General features: G+C 38.3%; 1 protein-coding gene across 4 annotated transcripts in view; it reads right to left on the bottom strand.

Annotated features, from left to right (window-relative positions):
* Window positions 1-2,038: 2,038 nt before the first annotated feature.
* Window positions 2,039-20,952, bottom strand: part of LOC132119170 (retinoic acid receptor gamma-A-like) — a 47,785-nt gene continuing 28,871 nt past the window's right edge. For all 4 annotated transcript variants that reach the window (XM_059528937.1, XM_059528936.1, XM_059528938.1 and 1 more), the window contains 7 exons: window positions 10,380-10,528; window positions 6,180-6,321; window positions 5,780-5,943; window positions 4,729-4,905; window positions 3,540-3,744; window positions 3,097-3,255; window positions 2,039-2,355 (listed from right to left, as the gene is read on the bottom strand). In XM_059528937.1, coding sequence (XP_059384920.1) covers window positions 2,042-2,355; window positions 3,097-3,255; window positions 3,540-3,744; window positions 4,729-4,905; window positions 5,780-5,943; window positions 6,180-6,321; window positions 10,380-10,528 — 1,310 coding nt within the window. In that variant the 3' untranslated portion in view covers window positions 2,039-2,041. The remainder of the gene's footprint in view (window positions 2,356-3,096; window positions 3,256-3,539; window positions 3,745-4,728; window positions 4,906-5,779; window positions 5,944-6,179; window positions 6,322-10,379; window positions 10,529-20,952) is intronic.

Genomic DNA, 20,952 nt, shown 5'->3' with positions numbered 1-20,952 from the left:
GTAAATAAAAAGTAGAAAGACGAAAGCGGAAAAAAAGAGATATCTTTACAGTTTTAACACATGCACGCAGCTTACAACCTTAAACCATATGGCTCTATCCCAAATATCTTACAGTACTGTGTCTATATATGCAGCAATCAGAAGCTTATGAGTTGTTTTGTAACACTGTTCTGTTTTGTGACGAGGTATAACGTTGTTATCAGTGATGTGCACACACCTCAGAGGGGCGGAAGGGCAAAAAAAAACTATAGCACTAATTTTGTTCACTTTTTCTTTCATTCTTATTAATTATTTTCTTAATAATCAAAAACACCCTACTCTAGGATTTTTTTCTCACCTATAAATAACTATTAAGATAGTAACATCATGTTTTTGGACATGTACCATGGTAATACCATTGCTTAAAGTTTTGAAGTACATTTGGTTTAACATGTAAATACAATGTGCTATTCATTCATTACAAGGACGTTACATTCAATATCATGGTATTTCCATGATAACACTACAGGTTTTGGTATTTTAATTCACTAACTGCTGGTTCAAGTCTGGCCTAAATATATTCAAATCACAATTTTTATAAAAGTTTACTGTATTCTGAAATTAATATTGTTACAGTGATGGCATTTGATGGTATCACCATGATACTGAATGATTGCCATATTAATATGGCATATGAATACATGGTGCTCCAACACACTTTAAAGAATGCTATTATAGAGTAGATTTTATCACTCTTATGAAACTTTGATACTCCTCCTCCTCCTTGTTCTTCTTCTTATACAGTTTGATGAACATCCATTAAAGCAATACACAGTTATTGTTTGAAGCAACTCTGATCTGCTGGAGCTGTATAATGTAACTCTTTTATCATACAGAGCCATAATTTGAATGCTTTTCTTCCGCTACCTACAAAGAAACGAATGTATTTATAATCAGTTATTACGAAACTGAAAGGAACAGCTTGTGCACACCACTGCTCATAGTTGCTGAGATGCTCGGCTCATATTTGACACTCTTTTTTTTGTTTGTGTAACATATCATCGTGTTATTGCTTTTAATACCTAATCATGCAACTCTTCTAGATCCCAGAGTAAAATGTTACATTTCAGCTTTTAATGTTACATTTTGCTTAACGATATAGCATAGCTGAAGATAAAATATATGTGAATAGTGCATGCACATTCTGATCTATGAGACTAGTAGATCACCGTTGGTCCTTGATTTGCCCTGAGTGAAATGTTTGATTTGTAATAATTTATTTTACTCTTTTATCAATCAAAAAATGTAATTTTACAGTCTTCTAATGCCCAACACCCTAATGCTGGTGTAAGTGTCAATTTCAGACGCAGAGCTGTATGGCTGTGAATTTGGAGTGTTTCAAAAAAGAAATGTTGTCTATAACACGTAAAACATACTGAAAGAAACACAGAGATGCTGAAAATATACAAAATGAAATATAACTGAGACAAGTTACAAGTTACATTATGCAGAAAAATGTATGTTTTGTAAAAGTTTTTAGACCACTGTGATTTATGTGGTTGTTTGCCTTTTTTTCATCATTGATCATTTCTGCAAATGCATCCATATATGCATCCATATATACAGTCATGAACAATATTTCCCTTACACAACACGGCCTTGGGATGCATTCTCAAATAGTTGGCATCTCCAAATGAAGTACAAAAAATGCTTACAACAGGTAACTTCCAGATATGGCACGATGGTTTATCATTCTCTGGTCTTGCACTCTTTCTTCCCTCTTTTCAGTTAGTTACACTGTCTGAAGTAACAGTGCTGGCATGTTCTTGAGGTTTTCTCTTTTTATGATGATTTTTTCTGCTTTTGGATAGTTGAGGGAAACTTTTGTTTTATTTTTTGTCATATGAAGGTTATATTTTTGAGTCATTATGGAGAAAGTAAATGTTGTTTGTTTGACTGAATGAATCCGTTTGTAGCAACTGATCAGGTGTCTGATATAAAATGTTTGTCGCTGTTGTCTGTATGTATCTATCAGACCCACATACATACTGTCCTCCAGCGGTCACTGTGCTCTTCCTGCCGCACTCTTTCTAGCTCCGCCCATGTCCACTTGCAGGAGTCCCCATTCCTCATCCTCACTGTCCCCTGCATGGTCCCGTCCCTCCTCCGCACACTCATCATCCTCATCTTCTTCATCCTCCAGAGCAGATTCTTCATCCCTCTCTTGTTTGATGGCGGGAGGTGGCAGGGGGGCAGAAACAGTGTCTTTAGAGTCCGATTTCTCTTCAAAGATCTCAGGGTTCTCCAGCATCTCTCTGATCAGAGGCGGCATGGGGCCTGGGATCTCCATCTTTAGCGTGATGGCTCGCTCTGCTCCTGAACAAACACACAAAGATAATCATCGTCATGTTTTGTGGTTTTAATCTCTTCATTTAGGTCCATATTTTACATATGTATCATTGGTGTGTAGTAGAGGTGTTCTCAGGTCTCAGGCCTGACCCAAATTGGCCCAAGTCACTTCTTGGACCCCACATGCATGAAATAATAAACAAATAATGGAAAGTTGGCATATTTTAAAAGATCTTGGGTCTTTTGGGGCCCATTTGGCAAAATTACCTGAGATTTAAGGCTACTAATGTCAATCCTGACCCGTGTCTGAGGCATTCCTCAGAATTTTGGACCTGAACCTTCTTGAGTCTTCGGTCGGACCTCGTATTTTCAGATCTAAGCGGATCCATGAAGACTTCTAGCGCAGGGGTGTCAAACTCAGTTCCTGGAGGGCCAGAGCCCTGCAGAGTTTTGTTCCAACCCTGCTTCAACACATATACCATGTAGCTTTCAAATAAGCCTGAACTACTTAATTAGTTGGATCAGGTGTGTTTGATTAAAGTTGAATCTAAACTGTGCAGGGCTCCGGCCCTCCAAGAATTGAGTTTGATCCCCCTGTTCTAGCGTGTAATAGAGTTTGCATCTAGTAGAAGTCAGATAGTACACCTAGGTGGTGCTATCAGCAGCTATCAACTAGGTGAGTGCACTTGAAACATATCACATTGTAAATTTCCAAGACTTTATCACATTTTTCATACTGTGTACCATAGAGACATAAATAATGCGTACCTTTAGTGCTGATGCCTCGGAGGTCAGTGACCTTCATCAACATTCGTGGGAACATGTGAGGTTTGTTGGGGCGTCGATGGCGAGCGTAGATCTTTAACGCCTCTAGCAGAGGCTCCTGGAGTTGGTCCACCCGATGAGGTTCCTCCAGGTCCATGCGGTCTACTCATTCAGAGACGCATGACATGTCAGTTAGAGTTCAATCACAGAAAGGCATGAGAGTCAAAATGTTTATGAAAGGAGCAGGACAACCAGAGCAGCTACAGCTGAAGGTGCAAAGATTAAAACATCACTCAGAGATAAGGTAAGCACACTATAGAACTTACTCACTCAAAAGATTTTAATTTTATCAGCTATTTATTGTTAACCCAAGTCATAATTTCCCATTGTAATTGAGTATTTAAGGAGTCGAAGAAATAAAGTACCACACTGAGAGACAGCAGTACCTCCGCAGATGAGGCAGATGGCGCTAAGGAGCCCTGTCTCTGTGTCGTCCATCTCCAGAGGCAGGAGCTGCCCGGCGAAAGCAAACACCAGGTCTGTGAGTGGACCAAAACCTGCGTTGTGCATCTGTGTTCTGTTGAGGGTCAGTCCATCCGAGAAGGTCATAGTGTCCTGTTCTGGTGTGTAGCGAGTACAAATCCGTAACATCTGTAAAGTTGAATTTCACAATTAAGAAAAATAAAAAAAAACTACCATGCACAGTCTCTCTTTTTTTTCTTCTCATAATCCCACATCATGTGAACTGAAATTTGAAAGGCCCATCCATGCTGCACAGACAGACGTAGACCTAAGCCAAAAGTCACCATATTACAGTATGTCACCTCTCACACATTCCAAGAACCAACAAACAATCGCAGACCAATGCCAGCAGACACTGAAAGGAGTAACATACTGATCCGATAAAAATCTGTCAAACGTGTCTGTTGCCACTTGTCTGCATCTGTCCATGCCGTATGAATCAGCCTTAAAGGGACAGTTCATGAAAAGAGAAAATTCTGCCATTATTTACTCACCCTCCACTTCTTTCTTTCTTCTGCTGGACACACACACACACACACACACACACACACACACACAAATGTTTTGAAGAATGTTATGGAAGTCAATGGCTACCGTCAACTGTAACCACATTCTTCAGAATTCAGCAGAAGAAAGAAACTCATTCAGGTTTGGAACAAGTGTAGAGAGAGAGAGAGAGAGAGAGAGAGCAAGTGAGCAAATGATGACAGAATTTTTATTTTTTTTTGTGAACTGTCCCTAAGATGTTGCATCTGTTGTAGTAAAATGTAAAACTTAGAACCTTACATTCTACCCACTTTCAATGTGCTGCTACATCTATTCTTTCAATGCAAGAATACAAAGCAACTTTGTTGTATATTCCAGGTTGTTGATGCGTGGGAACAGAGCGGTCTCGAGTCTGACGGAGGAGCTCCAGAAGGATAGAAGGAGCAGTGTCGACAGTGTTAGACGAGAGAGGACCAGGTCTGGACTTTATTTTGTGTTTTGGTTCTGTTTTGTGTTTATTTTATTGTTAAAGTTTTATTTAGATGTTCACTGGTTCCCGCCTCTTTCTTCCCATGACTATGAACTGTGTTACATTGATTATATGCATACAGTTTTTGTTGTATTTACCAGTATATCAAGGCAGGCAGATTTCAGTAAGGTGATCTGGTCTGCAATGGTGAGTGAAGTAAAACCTGGCAGACGTTTGGCAAACTCTACAATCTTTATAATGCACTTTGTGGAGAGCTCACTGAACTTATCCCACAGTCCAAGATCCAGCTGAACCCTATGATCCGCACTGGAATTCTGAAACAGAGAGTAAAACAGGAAAAGGTTTTAGTATTACTGGTTACATTTCAGTTTTGACTAGCCAGATGAAAATTGAGACTATTCACAATGCACATACTGTATCTGTAATGCAATTCTGACATTCACATGAATAATATCTACAATGCAGTCTTGACTAATGAAAATCCCAGGCTCATATATCCATTATTCACAAGTATAATTTAGATTTTATTTCAAACTAGTGATCATTTATTTTATCTGTCCATTTGCAACAAAGTTAGGCTTAATAGCATACAGATGGTGCTAAGATTATACTTTCATTTGGCACTGAAAGCACTCATGAAGCATTTATTGTATGTAACATGCATAACTTATTGTATGTCATGTACTGTGCTGTCAGTTTTATGTTGTGTACTCGCCATGTCATGCTTGTCCAAGATAAATTTCTCTAAAATGGGACAATAAAGTATTCATTCATACATTCGTTGCAGTGAATGTCCATATTTCATTTTACAGACAGAGAGAGATAGATAGATAGATAGATAGATAGATAGATAGATAGATAGATAGATAGATAGATAGATAGATAGATAGATAGATAGATAGATAGATAGATAGAAAAAAATTGGGACTAGTCACAGCATAAGATGTAACTAGTCCCACCCACCCCACCCCCCTCCTCCTCCCTTTGATTTTATCCTAAAATCTTGATGCAAGACAAAAAGTGGATTTGCTGTCCCAATTAATCCACTCTTAATGTGGTTCAATAGATGTGCAATGCTATATGCATGCTGTGTCCACACAGTCCTGCTCTTGCTAGTGATTATTTAGCTGACTGACAGAAGGAAGTACCGTATGTGTGAAGATGAGTGTGTGAGAGCTCAGGACTCACAGTTGTGTATTTCCCGAGCTGACAGAGTGAAGGGAAGGTTTCCCTGTGTGCTTTGCTGACTTTATTAACAAGTTCTTCCAGTTCTCCACTCAGCTCATAGCTTTCGGGAGGAACCACCTCTTCTTTTATGTCCTTCTTTTTCTTATTCCTGTCATTTCGGACCGCTTAAAAATAAAGACAAAATAAAATGAACCAACCATGCAGCATACATGGAAAACAACAAAAACAGTAAATGTTCCTCATGTAGTATAGCTACTTTTAGGTTTTGTTCATGCCAGGTACCTCAAAACAAGATATTTTTTGAGGCAATCATATGCCACTACTCTAAAATACAACTTGCATGTCTTTATTGTTTGTGTGAACAGTCTAGCTGGTGATAAGCCACTGCTTTGACTTTTACCTTCCTTAGACATGCCAACCTCAAAGCACTTCTGCAGCCGGCAGTACTGACAGCGATTCCGTGTCACCTTGTTGATCTGGCAGTTTTTGTCTCTGTGGCAGGTGTACACCATGTTCTTCTGGATACTGCGACGGAAAAACCCCTGATACGGAGATAAGAGAGAGAGACAGAAACACAAAAATATAAACTGGAAATAAAGGGAAGTTTAAATTCATGATTCATGTTTGGCTCTGTGATTTCATGAAGCTTAGATCATGAAAATTACTCAGAATGTTGTTTAACAGAGAACTAATTTTATTAACTTCAACAGAGCAATCAGCAGAGGGCACTAAAGAGTAGATGTTTGAATAAAAACAAAGGTCTTGATCTTGGCAGTAACACTAGAGGGCAGCACTTACATAATTGCATTTGCCTATTTTTATGCATGTGCTGTGATATAATGTAATTACATGTAATAGACATGTCTTGGTTGTCAAAATCTTTAGAGTAAGCTGAATTTGCCATAAACATATATTTTTTCCCACCATGGGGTTGAAACATGTTAATATTAGAGAATGCATGCTCAGGTTTTGTTTTGTGTATGTGAGTACTGTGCACTGATAAAAGTGAAACAACCACGTCATTGTTTTTAAAAGTGCATTTTACTTTTGGCCTTTTTGAAGTTTGTCAAAAAAAATTAAAAAAAATTTAGTATTATCTTAGGTGAAAATTCTACTTTCATATTATAGTTAATTTAGGTTTTATTCATGGCAAAATGAAGGCAAAAAAAACCTTACTATTATGTTGACCTACTGTCAACCTCTTCTGAAGAGAGGCACATGAAGACAAAAGTAATCCAAATGATATTTAACAGTAATCCAAGATGATGAAGATTCATACAAAACACAGGGTAACACAAGCAGCATACACAATTAAAGGTGCAATAGGTGATTGTTTTTCAGAATTTAGCGATCATTAAGTTAAGTTGTTTAAATGTATTTATTTGTATTTATATATTCTGTGGAAGGCGTAGGACCAAGAAATGTACGTCCAATCAAAACACTTCAGTCCGAGCATTTTAAATAGCTTTCCTACCTACCTGTCAACATACTGTATGTATCTGCATACCTCTGCGCACCCTGTTCACGCAGACAGAATGCGTCATTAGCGCATTCACGCACACTGTGCAGACAGAGCTAGAATGGCAGACAAACATCAACAACATCTTCCTTCCTGGTATTCTAGTATTTTTAAAGTTTTCTCGCTGACTAATGACACATGATGTAGTCCGGCGGTTCCCAATTCCAGTGCTTGCGCACTTATTTTGCATGTCTTGCTTAGTTAACACACCCGATTCAGATGACCAACTCGAGCTATGTGAATGAACCATGTTCCAATTGATATGATCCCTACACCGTGTCCATTGCTCCCTACTCCCTGAACAGGGGTTTATTTCACGTTAAATATGTTGTCTCTAGTATTCTGGTTTGTGCGTTCAGAGGGGCGTGGCTTTGGACAGCGATTGCAGGGAGGGTGGGATGTTCGCTTTCAGTGCTATCAGGCTAATGTTAGAATTTTCCAAGATCTCCTATTGCACCTTAAATAATTGGGTGCAAACTGACTGAAATGGGAACTTATGTAGGATGAGATAATGAGGGACAGAGAGATGAGGATGATAACTAATCAAACACAGGTGAACTGAATTAACTAATCAAAGGACGACAGAAACCAAATGAAAACACAAAGGAATTCCGGCCAGGCACGACTTTGTGCCATAACAAAAACAAAGGAGGGATGGAGGGGACTAAGGAGGAGGACAAAGGAGGTGGTTGACCAAGGTGGTGTTGACAGAGGGAGGAACCATGGCGGATCAGATGGAGTGAGGAGCCAGGATGGAGCCAGGGTGGATCAGACAGAGGGAGTAGACGGAGACAGGAGGAGCCAGACAGGACCCAGACTGCAACCAGCATGATGGCCCACTGTGGAGCCGATGGAGGGAGGAGCTATGGTGGAGGAATGGCTGATGACTCCAGGGAGCCGATCAACAGTGGCGGAGAAGGTGGGAGAGGAGCCCGGGCAGTGGGGAGGATCCAGAGGGCCCAGGTGAGCAGATGGCTCAGGCAACCAAGGCATATGGGGGGGGGTCCAGAAGCCTGCGGTGGAGCCGGAGCAACAGAGGACCAAGGTGAAGCTGGAGGGAGGGAAGAGCCCGAAGGAGCCGGTGGAACAGATCGACGAGGTGCAGCTGGAGGATTGGAGTCACGCTCTTGTGAAGGGAGGTGCATGAAGATGAAGATAATCCAAATAACTAGTGATGTGACATTTGAACCGAGGCGTCGGAGCTTGTGTCGAGAAAAAAGTTGCGTGCCAGATGAAGCCGCGATTCGAGGCTTGTGTTGTTAACATGGAAATCACGTGACTGATGACAAACGAGGCCTCGGTTTGTGTGGACACGTCATCGGTTCGGTCTGAGTGTCGTTTCCGGATAAAGGGGGTTCGAAACTGACGCCACCTTGTGGGTGTTGTCAGGATTAGATTAATCAGTTGTAATAGAGTCAGAGAGTCCGAGTTAAAGTTAGATAGTTGTGTCATCATCGTCATTGTGTCATATATGTGTTAGGGCTGTATATTATTAGATTATATCAGGTTAGATTAGTTATAGTATATTGTTATTATTAATTAAAGTAATTATATTATAGTATTGTTACATTAATTAGATAAGATTTTTTGGATTGCTTTGGTTTTTTGGATTTGGACTGGACTGCTTTTTGATTTGGATTGCCCTTTTGGATTTGTTTGCTTTTTGTGACCTCTTCCTTTTTCCTTGTAATGGAGCTAGCAAGAAAGAGGAAATCCTCCCCTGTCTGGGAGTTTTTTTAAATGGTTGGTCACAATAAGGTGTGTGCATTATTGTTTTACTGTCTTGATCTAATAATATAATACAGCCTTATAGTGAGTATTATTGTCTATTCGTTTATGTTTCTAGGTGAAATGCTTGCTGTGCCTAAAGGAGCTGACATACAACAATAACACCTCCTCCATGCTCAGGCATTATCGAGCACAGCACAAGCATATGCACAGACTACTAACAATCCTTATCAATCAAATCAAATCAATATTTATCCGAAGTGAATCGCACAAGATCTGAGGATCCACTAGTATATTGGGCTCAACATAAACATCTGTATCCTCATTTATACCAGTGACATTTATGGCAGTGACATTCCTCTGTTCCATGCGAAAGGATCTTTTCCGAGGCTGGAGAGGTTCTGTCCAAAAGGAGGAATCATCTAAGCTCCAACACACTTGAAAAAATTATGTTCCCTAATAAAAAAATGTGTGATCCTTCCTTCAATTACCTCAAACTGCAGTGTTGCAGTTTGTTCCTCTAAATCCATAGTCCCATAAGCACAACACTGCACTTAAACTAGTAACAGTTTAATGCCCAAAACACACCAGAAACAATCCTTAACCTTTCCCACCCCACACTTTTCTGTTGCAATTTGCGTTATTACACTCCCTCCACCAGAACTACACTCAACACAGTCTCACTTTTGTTGTCCCTACTGTCACTATCCAAACTATTTATGAATAATGAATGAACTGTGTTCTGTCTCTGCACCAGTAAATTCAGACAGAAAGAGAAACATATTTTATTTGATACCCAGGCAATGGACAAATGTCTGCTCAGGTCATTGATTCAGTATTTTTTTATTGGTCTGCTATTTCTTTGCACAGTAGCTAGGTGTCACTAATGAGCAATAATGAATGAAGCTTCGAGTAATGAACCTTTTGGTGAAGCAATGGGTCTCAGTGGTTCAGTTAGCCTCATTTTGCCATCACTACAAAATAACATTTAATATAATCCAAGATGATGAAGATTCATAAAAAACACAGGGTAACACAAGCAGCACACACTGCTAATAACTAGCTGCTAACTGAACTGAAAGAGGAACTTGTGAGATAACGAGCGACAGACAGGTGAGGATGATAACTAATCAAACACAGGTGAACTGAATTAACTAATCAAAGGACGACAGGAACTAAATGAACCAGGACTGTGACACCTACATTAAATAAAATTTTGGCTTAGTCCAAACAAAATATGCTGATTAAGTATGGTGTACAGTGTGATCTTATTAAAATAAAAAAATATTTGTTTGTTTATGCATTCTGTCTTTGGGCAAAAAAACAACAACAACAACAACAACAAATCCATACCTTGCAGCCTTCACAAGAGCTGACCCCATAATGGTAGCCAGAAGATTTGTCCTGGCACACAAAGCAGGGTTTATAGACACGAGGAGGAGGGGGTGGAGAAGGAGAACTGGGAACCATCTCCTCTGAGCTTATGCTCTGGGTCTCCACCGCTGTGGAAATCAAAAAGAAAAAGAACAGATAATTAGTGGTGATTGCTAAGGTAAGAATCTGGTTGGTTTTTCAAACCCTCTACCCCCACAGACAAATTATGCACTGAAAACATCACTCTTGAACATTTTTTAAAATCTATTTATACTTTAAACGACACCCCCCCCCCCACCCCTTTTCCCTTAATAACTGTTTAGAGTAAAAGCCTTTGCCTTGGCTAAGTTCATTATTTAGTAATGCTGCATCATCAAAGCCCATGAATAAATTGGAATGGGTTGCCATTTTAAAGAAAATTAAGAATGAAAGAGAGGAATACTGAATGGATGATGATTAAAGTTGTCAAATGCATTAGGAAGCATCTGCCCAGGGGTCTGAGCTCGAAGATAAATATTATGTGAGAACATTGAGGAGCAGAGGTGTTGAAAGGGAAGAGAGATGGAAAAAATGAACACCAGGACAGATGGATGAATTGATAATATGCTTTGACTGACACCTCAGCATATGTTCAACTTGCTGTCATGCACCCAAATGGTACAACAGTCAGATTCAGAAACATCCTGGACACCAGCCATACAGACACAGACATATAATCTAACACGGTTCCCCCAATTTAAACACCACCGTGTGGATTCAGTGTTATATATTTTGCATAAAGCGCACGCTGTCACTCGGTTCAACTTTCACCTCTAGAGACCCTCTCTCCCCTCATGCTCTTGTTTCCTGGTCCCTAAATTCCTCAGGCCTGGATGACTGGCTTTTTACTAGAGGTCCAGTCTCAAGATCGCCCGTAAATCCCATCTGTGGTCTGACCGAGGGCTGAGCGGCAGTTTATTGGCAGTGAGTCACCTTGGCCAGCCATTCACTCCAGCAGCAGCTGTCCCCTCACTCTCCATGAGAGAAAAACAGCTAAACAGGGTCTTCAGAACACCCCAAAGAGGCATCCCTTCCCCCTCCTCCTACTGAATGGAGCGGATCCCCTAAACATGCCTCTCATTCTCTCTTTCTCATCCTCCCCATATATTCACTGCACGTTTAACAAGAGCAAAATGAGAGAAGGTATAGAAGAGAAATCTCATAAAGAATCAGGGGGGCTGGGGGAGGAGAGCTGGGAGAGACAGATGAAGAATTTGTGAGAGAGGGTGAATTTCACTTTGACCTTGGCTTTGAAAGCAACTTTGGCTTCTCAAGACTTGAACGTGAACCGAGAGTCACATAAATACAGCCAATGATCTCATCACAACCTCAGCTGAGATCAAATTTGCAATATTGATGATGTGACATTTGGCAAACTATGAAAGGATGCTTCATTTCCAAACCCCACAGAAATCTGTGTTAGAGACATTCCAAAGTCACAACCCATTTATTTTTTTTATTTTTTTTATTTTATTTTTTTTCTTTTTGCTAACAGCAGATATTCAAACTTTAAAATATATGGACCTTATTCTGGGTAGATGGCGTAAATAATTTGACTGGAATTAGAACAAAGCCGTGAGAGGAAAAATTACAGACCCAAATCATAAAACCAAAGCAGAACACATTTCTGTGTAAATTGTTTATAAAGCTATTTTTGCATAGACTGATGCAATTAGTTAATATACCTGAATAAAAATACAAACACTACACTACACAAACATTGATTTAAAAAAAATTCAATTCAATGCAATCAATCAACTGATCATTCTATCAATCAATCGATCTTAAGCTACACAGCATTTTAGAATGATTTCTGGAAGATCATGTGACATTGAATAATGTAGTAATGATGAAAATTCAGCTTTTCATCACAGGAATAAATTACATTTTAAAATATATTCAAATAGAAAACAGTCATTTCAAATTGTAAAACATATTATACATTCTTGTGTTCACATACAGACATAAAGGAACAGAATCACAAGACACATTTTTACAAGTTGAACTAATTTTAACTTTAACAGCATCTTTAAAAAGCAATAATCATGGCACACTGGGCTGAAAATGACATCTCTCTGGTACATGTGTATATAGATTCACCAAAAAAATAAATACAATAAATAAAAATAAATAAAGAACGAATGCATAGTCCTTGTAACATTATGTTAGGCTAAAGATTATAGGTTATATGGTCAAGCACTGTTATTGTGGTGTGTGTGTGTGTGTGTGTGCATGTGTAGTTCTGCCATGCATATCAACACTTCTAGGTCTCTAAAATGCTGATAGACATAGTTCTTACACGTAATGTTCTGTGAAACACAGTGTTGGGGAGTAACTAGTTACATGTAACGGCGTTACGTAATTTAATTACAAAACAAATGTTACAGTAATCAGTTACAGTTACTAAGAAAAAATGAGTAATTAAATTACAGTTACTTATGAAAATTGTAACGATTACAAAGAGGATTACATTTGAATATTTACACACATCCACATACAGCTTATTTCTTTCCCAAATTGCACTAAGACATATGGCCCATAATCTCCGAGACGCGGAAAACACATTCGTAGAATCCAGTCATAAAAATGGAATTCAGCCTATAACGCGGACGCAATATGCCACATTTTGGACGAATAAATCAAAAGTAGGTCAGTACACTTGAATCAAACCCGATATGGACTGATGTCTGTGAATATTAAGCCGCAAAAAGACTGAATATGAATCCTGCACGTTCTGCGTGTCTGTGGAAATCAGGCACTGACTGGAAATCGGGAGAACCGGGACTATTCCCGGTGGCCTGGCAGACGATTTGGCCTTCTACTTTAATATTGTTATTGTATAATTGCAGGCCGAATATACTAAAGCGATTATTTCCGAATCAGCCATTCGATAATTAAATCTCTAATAAATCATGAATCGGTTAGTCGTGACTGGCAATGGTTGGGCTCGCGCGTTCTCTGCGCCTCCGCCGAACGGTTTGGATCAGACTCCGAGTAATCAATGCGAGAGAGAGAGACCGGAGTGAGATGTGTAAGCGCACAGCTGGAGCAGAGAAGCAACACTTCTGTTCAGGGTTTCAGGTGCAGGTCAGTTTCATCTGTAAATATGCTAATGTAGTTTTGTCTTTGTTTACTTAGTCAAGCAGCAGCAGCACATTGCTCGCAATCACTCAAAATACTGTATAAACTACGTCATTATTATCTATTGTAATGTTACAGTAGTAAGTTAGCAGACAAATCATCATATTTTATCATAGGTTTAGGGGGAGCTAGTGCATACAAAAACACAACGCTTAGGAAAATTAATGTAGCCTATGGTATGACACTAACCGTGGTTTAACTATGGAATTTGTAGTAAAAATAAATACAAGTGGTAATTAATTTGCCAAAAAAACAAAATTGCACTTACAAAACATGGTAAAAGTCAAATAAAAATCTTCAGTATTAAAGTCATGAGAGAGATGGATGGATAATGGAAGTGAAGGTGCAGTTCAGGAGAGAACTCTTAATTACGTTGCAAGTCCCCCAACCTAAGGATTCAAATCTTTTTCATGTCAGGTCCAAAAAAAAATAGGGTTGTCCATGTATCAGAATGGGTTGTGGGTGTATGAGTGTGAGATTTCCCAACCTATTTTTTTCCCCAGTCCGCCCCTCATGGAAATTAATCTCTAGAACAGTCACTTCATGAGCATTTTTTACTTATTTTGAGAAACTATCATCATATCATATACAAAGAGACAGCAGTGTTTCAAAAAAACACCAATGTTTCAGGAGTTTAGTACACAAAATAGGACACATGCTTATTAGATAACCGTGTTTGAGTTGATGTATATGCTTTTATTTTTTTATTAACTATTTTTCCCCAAACCATTGTTAGATGCAGTTAGATGCCTGTAGTTATGCAAAGATTTGGTTTCAAAAACAGTATCTATAAACTATTTCTTTTGATTTTAAATCTGCTTTGAACTTCAGATCAATCTCTAAGTAAAGTCTGATTGTGTGGTGGATGTGTTCAAATGTGATCATCTTAATTCAGGTGATGAAGAATGATGAAAGTCTGATAGTATTGAGCACTACTTTAAGGTTAAACCTGCATGGTGTAAAATGGTTGAAGATGATTAACAGTTGCAAATTAACATTCATTAGAAATTTATAAAAGTAATCAAAATGTACTCAAAAGTAATTAGTTACATTACTTTATTAAAGTAATTAAAAAAGTAACACTACTATTACATTTTAAATAGGGTAACTTGTAATCTGTAACCTATTACATTTCCAAAGTAACCTTCCCAACACTGGTGAAACACAAGGCAGAGGGTGAAGGGCGCGTGAGTGGGTGAGAATGCAACCTGATCACTGTGTTTATGTAGTAACTTAGGCTGAATTGGCTTTATGTGTTTATATGGCAGAAATGCTTGAGTGACATAGACCGGCTCTTAAAACATCCAGCTCCATTTGTGCTGAAGGAATGGAAACCTGGCGCCACCAGAGAAATGACTGACAGACATAAAGGGGAGAGAGAAGGAATGCTGTTCTGTTCCCATTCCATTTTCTTTCCTTGTTATGTTCGACATGCTAGCTTTGGTCGTAAAGTAAAGCAGGTGGAGTATTCAAAAGAAACATTTAAATGAACAAAATCATTATAGTCTAAACTGGCACTTGATTCCACAATAAATTCTGCTTAATCATTGTTTTGTAAATGGGATTTAATTATATTTATTAGAGTTAGACTTGCTTCCATTTAAAGGGGTCATATGAGGCGATTTTAACTTTTCCTTTCTCTTTGGAGTATTACAAGCTCTTGGTGCATAAAGAAAATTTGTAAAGTTGCAAAGACTAAAGTCTCAAATCCAAAGAGATATTATTTATAAAAAGTAAGACTCCAAAAGAGGACACGACTATAAATCATGTTTATATCACAAACATGATTATGTTTTTATGTTTATGTTTCATCTCTCCGGTCGGACAGGGCATTACATTATGTTAAAGGGGTCATATGATGCTTTTTTTAAAGATCATGATTTTGTGTATTTGGTGTAACAGAATATGTTGACATGCTTTAATGTTTAAAAAAACATAATTTTTCAAATAATGTACATTGTTGTAGGTCCTCTATGCCCCACCTCTCTCAAATGTATCGATTTCTACAAAGTCCCTTCAAAGTTAGTTTTATCATCAGTTCTAACCCGAAAGGGCAACAGAGTAGCATGACAGACACAGTGATGAAGCTCGTATGTGTTTGCAGTACACAAGCCACTGACGGTTAAGACAGCTGTCTCCACTGTGTGACCCTATCTCTCTCTATCTATCTCTCTCTCTCTCTCTCTCCCACACACACACACACACACACACACGACGCGCAAAACAACATATTTGAACATTCAATAGCAAATACTTAAACTGATAACAAAACATATTCCAGTAGCTGATTCAGAAGTGCCAGATTGTTGTAGCCAAGTCAGAATGACCTCCTCTCATAGGTTCACAAAACAGTCATCCATAAAATGTGTTGCTGTTCTGTTGTAAGTAACCTTAAAGATTCCTAAATGCATCTACTCTCAGAAGACCAAATAAATTACTTTTCTTGCTCCTAGATACACACACATCTCCCTGACATGACTGCTTCAACATTAAAAGTGTGACTGAAACCACGCCTTCTTTCTTTGCGTGAACATTTGGGTGGCATTACACAAATACTTCCACATAGTGATGTAGATGTGGGGGCGTGTTTGAATGAACCATTTTAGGGGTGTGTAGCAGTGAGGTTTAACTTTTATAAAGAATATCTCTTTGGATTTGAGACTTTACAGATCTTCTTTATGCACCAAGAGCCTGTAACATTTTCAATGCATCATATGATCCCTTTAAGAGGCGTAACATTCCAGTTACACGTTTGAGGTATTCGGCCAATCACAATGCACTGGATAGCTGGCCAATCAGACCACACCTCCCTTTTCAGACCGATGAGCCTTGAAAAAATCATCACGTTTCAGAAGGCGGAGCATAGAGGAGAAACAATAATGTACATTATGTGGAAAATAATGTTTTTTTTATTTTTTTACCTTAAACCGCATAAACACATTTACACAGAAAGAAACTGATTTACAGTAGGTGTATGTTCTCAGGCCATATTTCTGCAGATTACTGTATGTCCGCACTGTTTAGACAATAAACACAATGTAAGGTGATGCAGGTTTTATCAGTTAAGGATTTGAGGTCTTCATCTTGACAAGACAGGTTTTCTCTGCTGGCTCAGATTGTGTTGGGAGGGACATGGACTCGCTGACGGAAACACTTTAATTCATATCTTCCAGCAACCTCAGCAACACCAACAGGTGACCACAGTCTCTCTGACATCATCAGAAAGAAGCAAGTTGTCACTTCATAGAAAAACATCACGTAATGCATGATCATGTCTATCAAGTGCCTGATGTTGTTTTATTATTTATTTAATTAATTAGATGTAGATTTAGACATGACTACATTTTAATATATTTGTACAAGTTTTCAATGATTCCAGTCAGTACAAATACTTATACTGATATTTAACATCGTACATAAGCAATGTTAAGTTTTCAAAACATTTTCAATAAATGAATACTGTATGTGTACACTTTACATACAAGTTTAAATGGCCTAGTTTTCCCAGTAGGTAAATACAGGTCATAGAGTTTAAAAATGATCATGTCAAGCCACAATTCATGTCATGGCTGCACTTTATTTTACAGTACATTACACGCACTTAACGGTGTACTCACCCAAGAAATAAATATATGTAAATGTAAAAAATACTGAGATCACTGTCAAAATCACTCATGTGTTATATATGGCCAATATATTTCAACCCAATGGTGTTCATAAAGCTTAATGTTTTTTACTCCAATTTTGAGCAAAGGCAAATTATTCAATAGCAGTCATCAAACTTTAGTCCACATATAGAGCAAACACAAAGCATTTTATATAGGAGCGAAGAAGAAAACTTGGGGAAACTCTGTAATAGTTGTGTGGAGCTGTTTGAATAGCTTTTTTTGTCAAATGCTGACACAATATATTTTACTGGCTTTCTGCATGAATTTGTAACATGTGTAACATTTGCCGACATTTCTTATCATTAAATCCTCATTTATTTGCTTATTGTACTTTTGCATAACCTCTCACATGAAATGATGTTATGGTAAACTCATCAATGGAGTGCTATGATTTCTTATGGTGTGTAAAGATGGGTCGGAGCAGAACGATAATGAAAGTATTTATTCTTTTAATAATTAACCTGTATTTAAAGTACAAAGAATGTATAATGAAGAATATTTTGTCCATATAGTCCAAACTAGGTTTCTCACAACAGGCTGAGAGATGTAGTTCTTACATAAGTTTGTGAGACTGTTGACAGATGTTCACTGGAAAGATGCATCGTGTGACTATAGCTGGCTAACAATGCTTTTAATAAATGCACCCCAGGTTTATAATGAGATGGGGGTGAGTAAATGATTTCAAAAGGTTTTCTTTTCTGTGAACTTATCCTTAAATAACCAATTACTATTGTTCTTATATGTCATATATTTTCAGGACTGTAATATAATAGTTTAGTAGTTTAGCAATTTAACAAAACATATTTAAAACAGTACTTTCATCTTTCTTCTCTATCTGCAGCCAAGACATTTGACTCTCTCTGGGATTTCTGAAGGATGTTGGAGTCTATCCCAGCATGGCTGATTGCAGACAGGGAAACGCCTGGATGAATGGACTATCACAGGACTAACACACACACTGACATACACGCATTCACATCTACAATCACACCTACAGTACAGACAATTTAATATCTCCAATTTACCTATGCAGCATGTCTTTGTATTGTGTATTGTGTACAGACTTTTACCCGTCAATGGCATTTCACAGTTTTGAAAAAACCCTCCCAAATATTTCAGCTTTGAAAACATATAATGCTCGATCCTGTGGACTAAACCGATTCTTGTATTTTACATTCACAAGAGACACACATAACAAAAGCCACAGTCTTTGGCTAGACTAAAAGCTCATTTAATCGTCTAACAAACTGTGCTCAAGCCAAACCAGCACCTGTGTGAAACTACATACACTACGCCTTTGGCTGCTGTGACCCATTCTGCTGTCTGCACATGACCAGTCTGTGAGCATGAATACAGCTGGATAATAAAACTGTAGATGGAAATTGAGGTACAAATGAATAAGGGGTTGAAAAGAAAGCATAAAGTAGGTCAGACTTAAACTGACACTCATTCATTTAAATCTATTATTTAACCAATATACAGGTGCTTCTCAATAAATTAGAATGTCGTGGAAAAGTTCATTTATTTCTGTAATTCAACTCAAACTGTGAAACTCGTGTATTAAATAAATTCAATGCACACAGACTGAAGTAGTTTGAGTCTTTGGTACTTTTAATTGTGATGATTTTGGGTCACATTTGACAAAAACCCACCAATTCACATCATCTACTTTATAAGACCAAAAAAAAAAACAAAAAAACTTTTTAGTGATTTGTTGGTCTTCTGGAAAGTATGTTCATTTACTGTACATGTACTCAATACTTGGTAGGGGCTCCTTTTGCTTTAATTATTGCCTCAATTCGGTGTGGCATGGAGGGGATCAGTTTGTGGCACTGCTGAGGTGGTCTGGAAGCACAAGTTTCTTTGACAGTGGCCTTCAGCTCATCTGCATTGTTTGGTCTCTTGTTTCTCATCTTCCTCTTGACATTATCCCATAGATTCTTTGTGGGGATCAGGTCTGGTGAGTTTGCTGGACAGTCAAGCACACCAACACCATGGTCATTTAACGAGTCAGTTCCCAGGTGTGCATAGTTTTCCCTCCCCATGTGTCCCATGTACCCGTTAATTAAGTTATTCCATGCACCTGTCTGCCCTTCGTTATCCTGTCTTTAAATACCCATGTCTGTTCAGTCTGTGTTTGTCGGGTCTACAAACCACATACGTGTGTCTTCCTCAGTGTTCCATGTTGGATATACCCTGTGTTGGATTAAATAAAGTCTTATTTCTGTGTTCCTTCCGGGCAGCGTATCGTGACACAGATGACATTGCACCCCAAATCATCACAGACTTTGAAAACTTAACACTGGACTTCAAGCGACTTGGGCAATGAGCTTCTCCAGCCTTCCTCCAGACTCTAGGACCTTGATTTCCAAATTAAATACAAAACTTGCTCTCATCTGAAAAGACTTTTGACCACTGGACAACAGTCCAGTTCTTCTCCTTAGCCCAGGTAAGACACCTCTGACATTGTCTGTGGTTCAGTAAATCTCTTGACACATCTCTGTGTGGTGGCTCTTGATGCCTTGACCCCAGCCTCAGTCCATTCCTTGTGGAGTTCACTCAAATTCTTGATTTTTCTTGACAATCCTCATAAGGCTGCGGCACACTTTTTCCTTCCACTCAACTCTCTGTTAACATGCTTGGATACAGCACTCTGTGAACAGCCAGCTTCTTTGGCAATGAATGTTTGTAGCTTTTCCTCCTTGTGAAGGGTGTTGATGATTGTCTTCTGGACAGCTGTCAGATCAGCAGTCTTCCCCATGATTGTGGAGCCTAGTGAACCAAACTGACAGACCATTTTGAAGGCTCAGAAAACCTTTTCAGGTGTGTTGAGTTGATTAGCTGATTGGCATGTCACCATATTCTAATTTGTTGAGAGAGTGAATTGGTGTGTTTTTGTTAAATGTTAGCCAAAATCATCACAATTAAAAAAACCAAATACTTAAACTACTCCAGTCTGTGTGCTTTTAATTTATTTAATACACAAGTTTCACAATTTGAGTTGAATTCCTGAAATGAACTTTTCCACGACATTCTAATTTATTGAGAAGCACCTGTATAGTCATTACTGAGCATTATTCATTGGCTGACAAAATTTCTGCAAGACATTTCCATAGACATTTTAAGATCTTTAATTCAATTTTTGCAGTGTTTCTTTTGGATTACCATATAAACTAAAGGGTCCAATGGTCACTTAAGAAGTTTTTTTTTTAATGATTACATTAAAGTATTGTATTTTCCTTTTTCTTTTTTCATCTTTGTGTCATGGTGCGCAAAAAAAATTGGGTTGCAGACCGTCCTCCAACAAAAAACAACCCCATAGGTAGTTTGTGCAAGCACCTTATTACAACCTATATTTACGTTTTAAAGTTTAGTGCCCTCTAGCGGGTGTAAAATTAATGAAAGTGTTGTGTCTGTCGTCATGAAATGACGTACGACTGTCATTACCAATCAAAATGTGTATATTTAAATGCAATTTGTGGACTTTTTACATGGTCCAACCCAATCTCACAGCAATTTGTACATATTTTACTAGGTGGCTAATTCATATGGATTTGTGTAAATGACCACACCTAACCCGCCCCTAAACCTGCCCTCACAGAAATCATGCAAAATCATGATTTACAGTGCATATACATTTATGAGCATGTGCTTTGTCTGGGATCGAAGCCATGATCGCATATTGTCATATAATGTGATGCTCT

Source organism: Carassius carassius, chromosome 38, assembly GCF_963082965.1.
Source record: "Carassius carassius chromosome 38, fCarCar2.1, whole genome shotgun sequence".
In the NCBI taxonomy this organism is placed as follows: Eukaryota; Metazoa; Chordata; class Actinopteri; order Cypriniformes; family Cyprinidae; genus Carassius; species Carassius carassius.
This window is presented reverse-complemented; position numbering and strand designations above follow the sequence as displayed.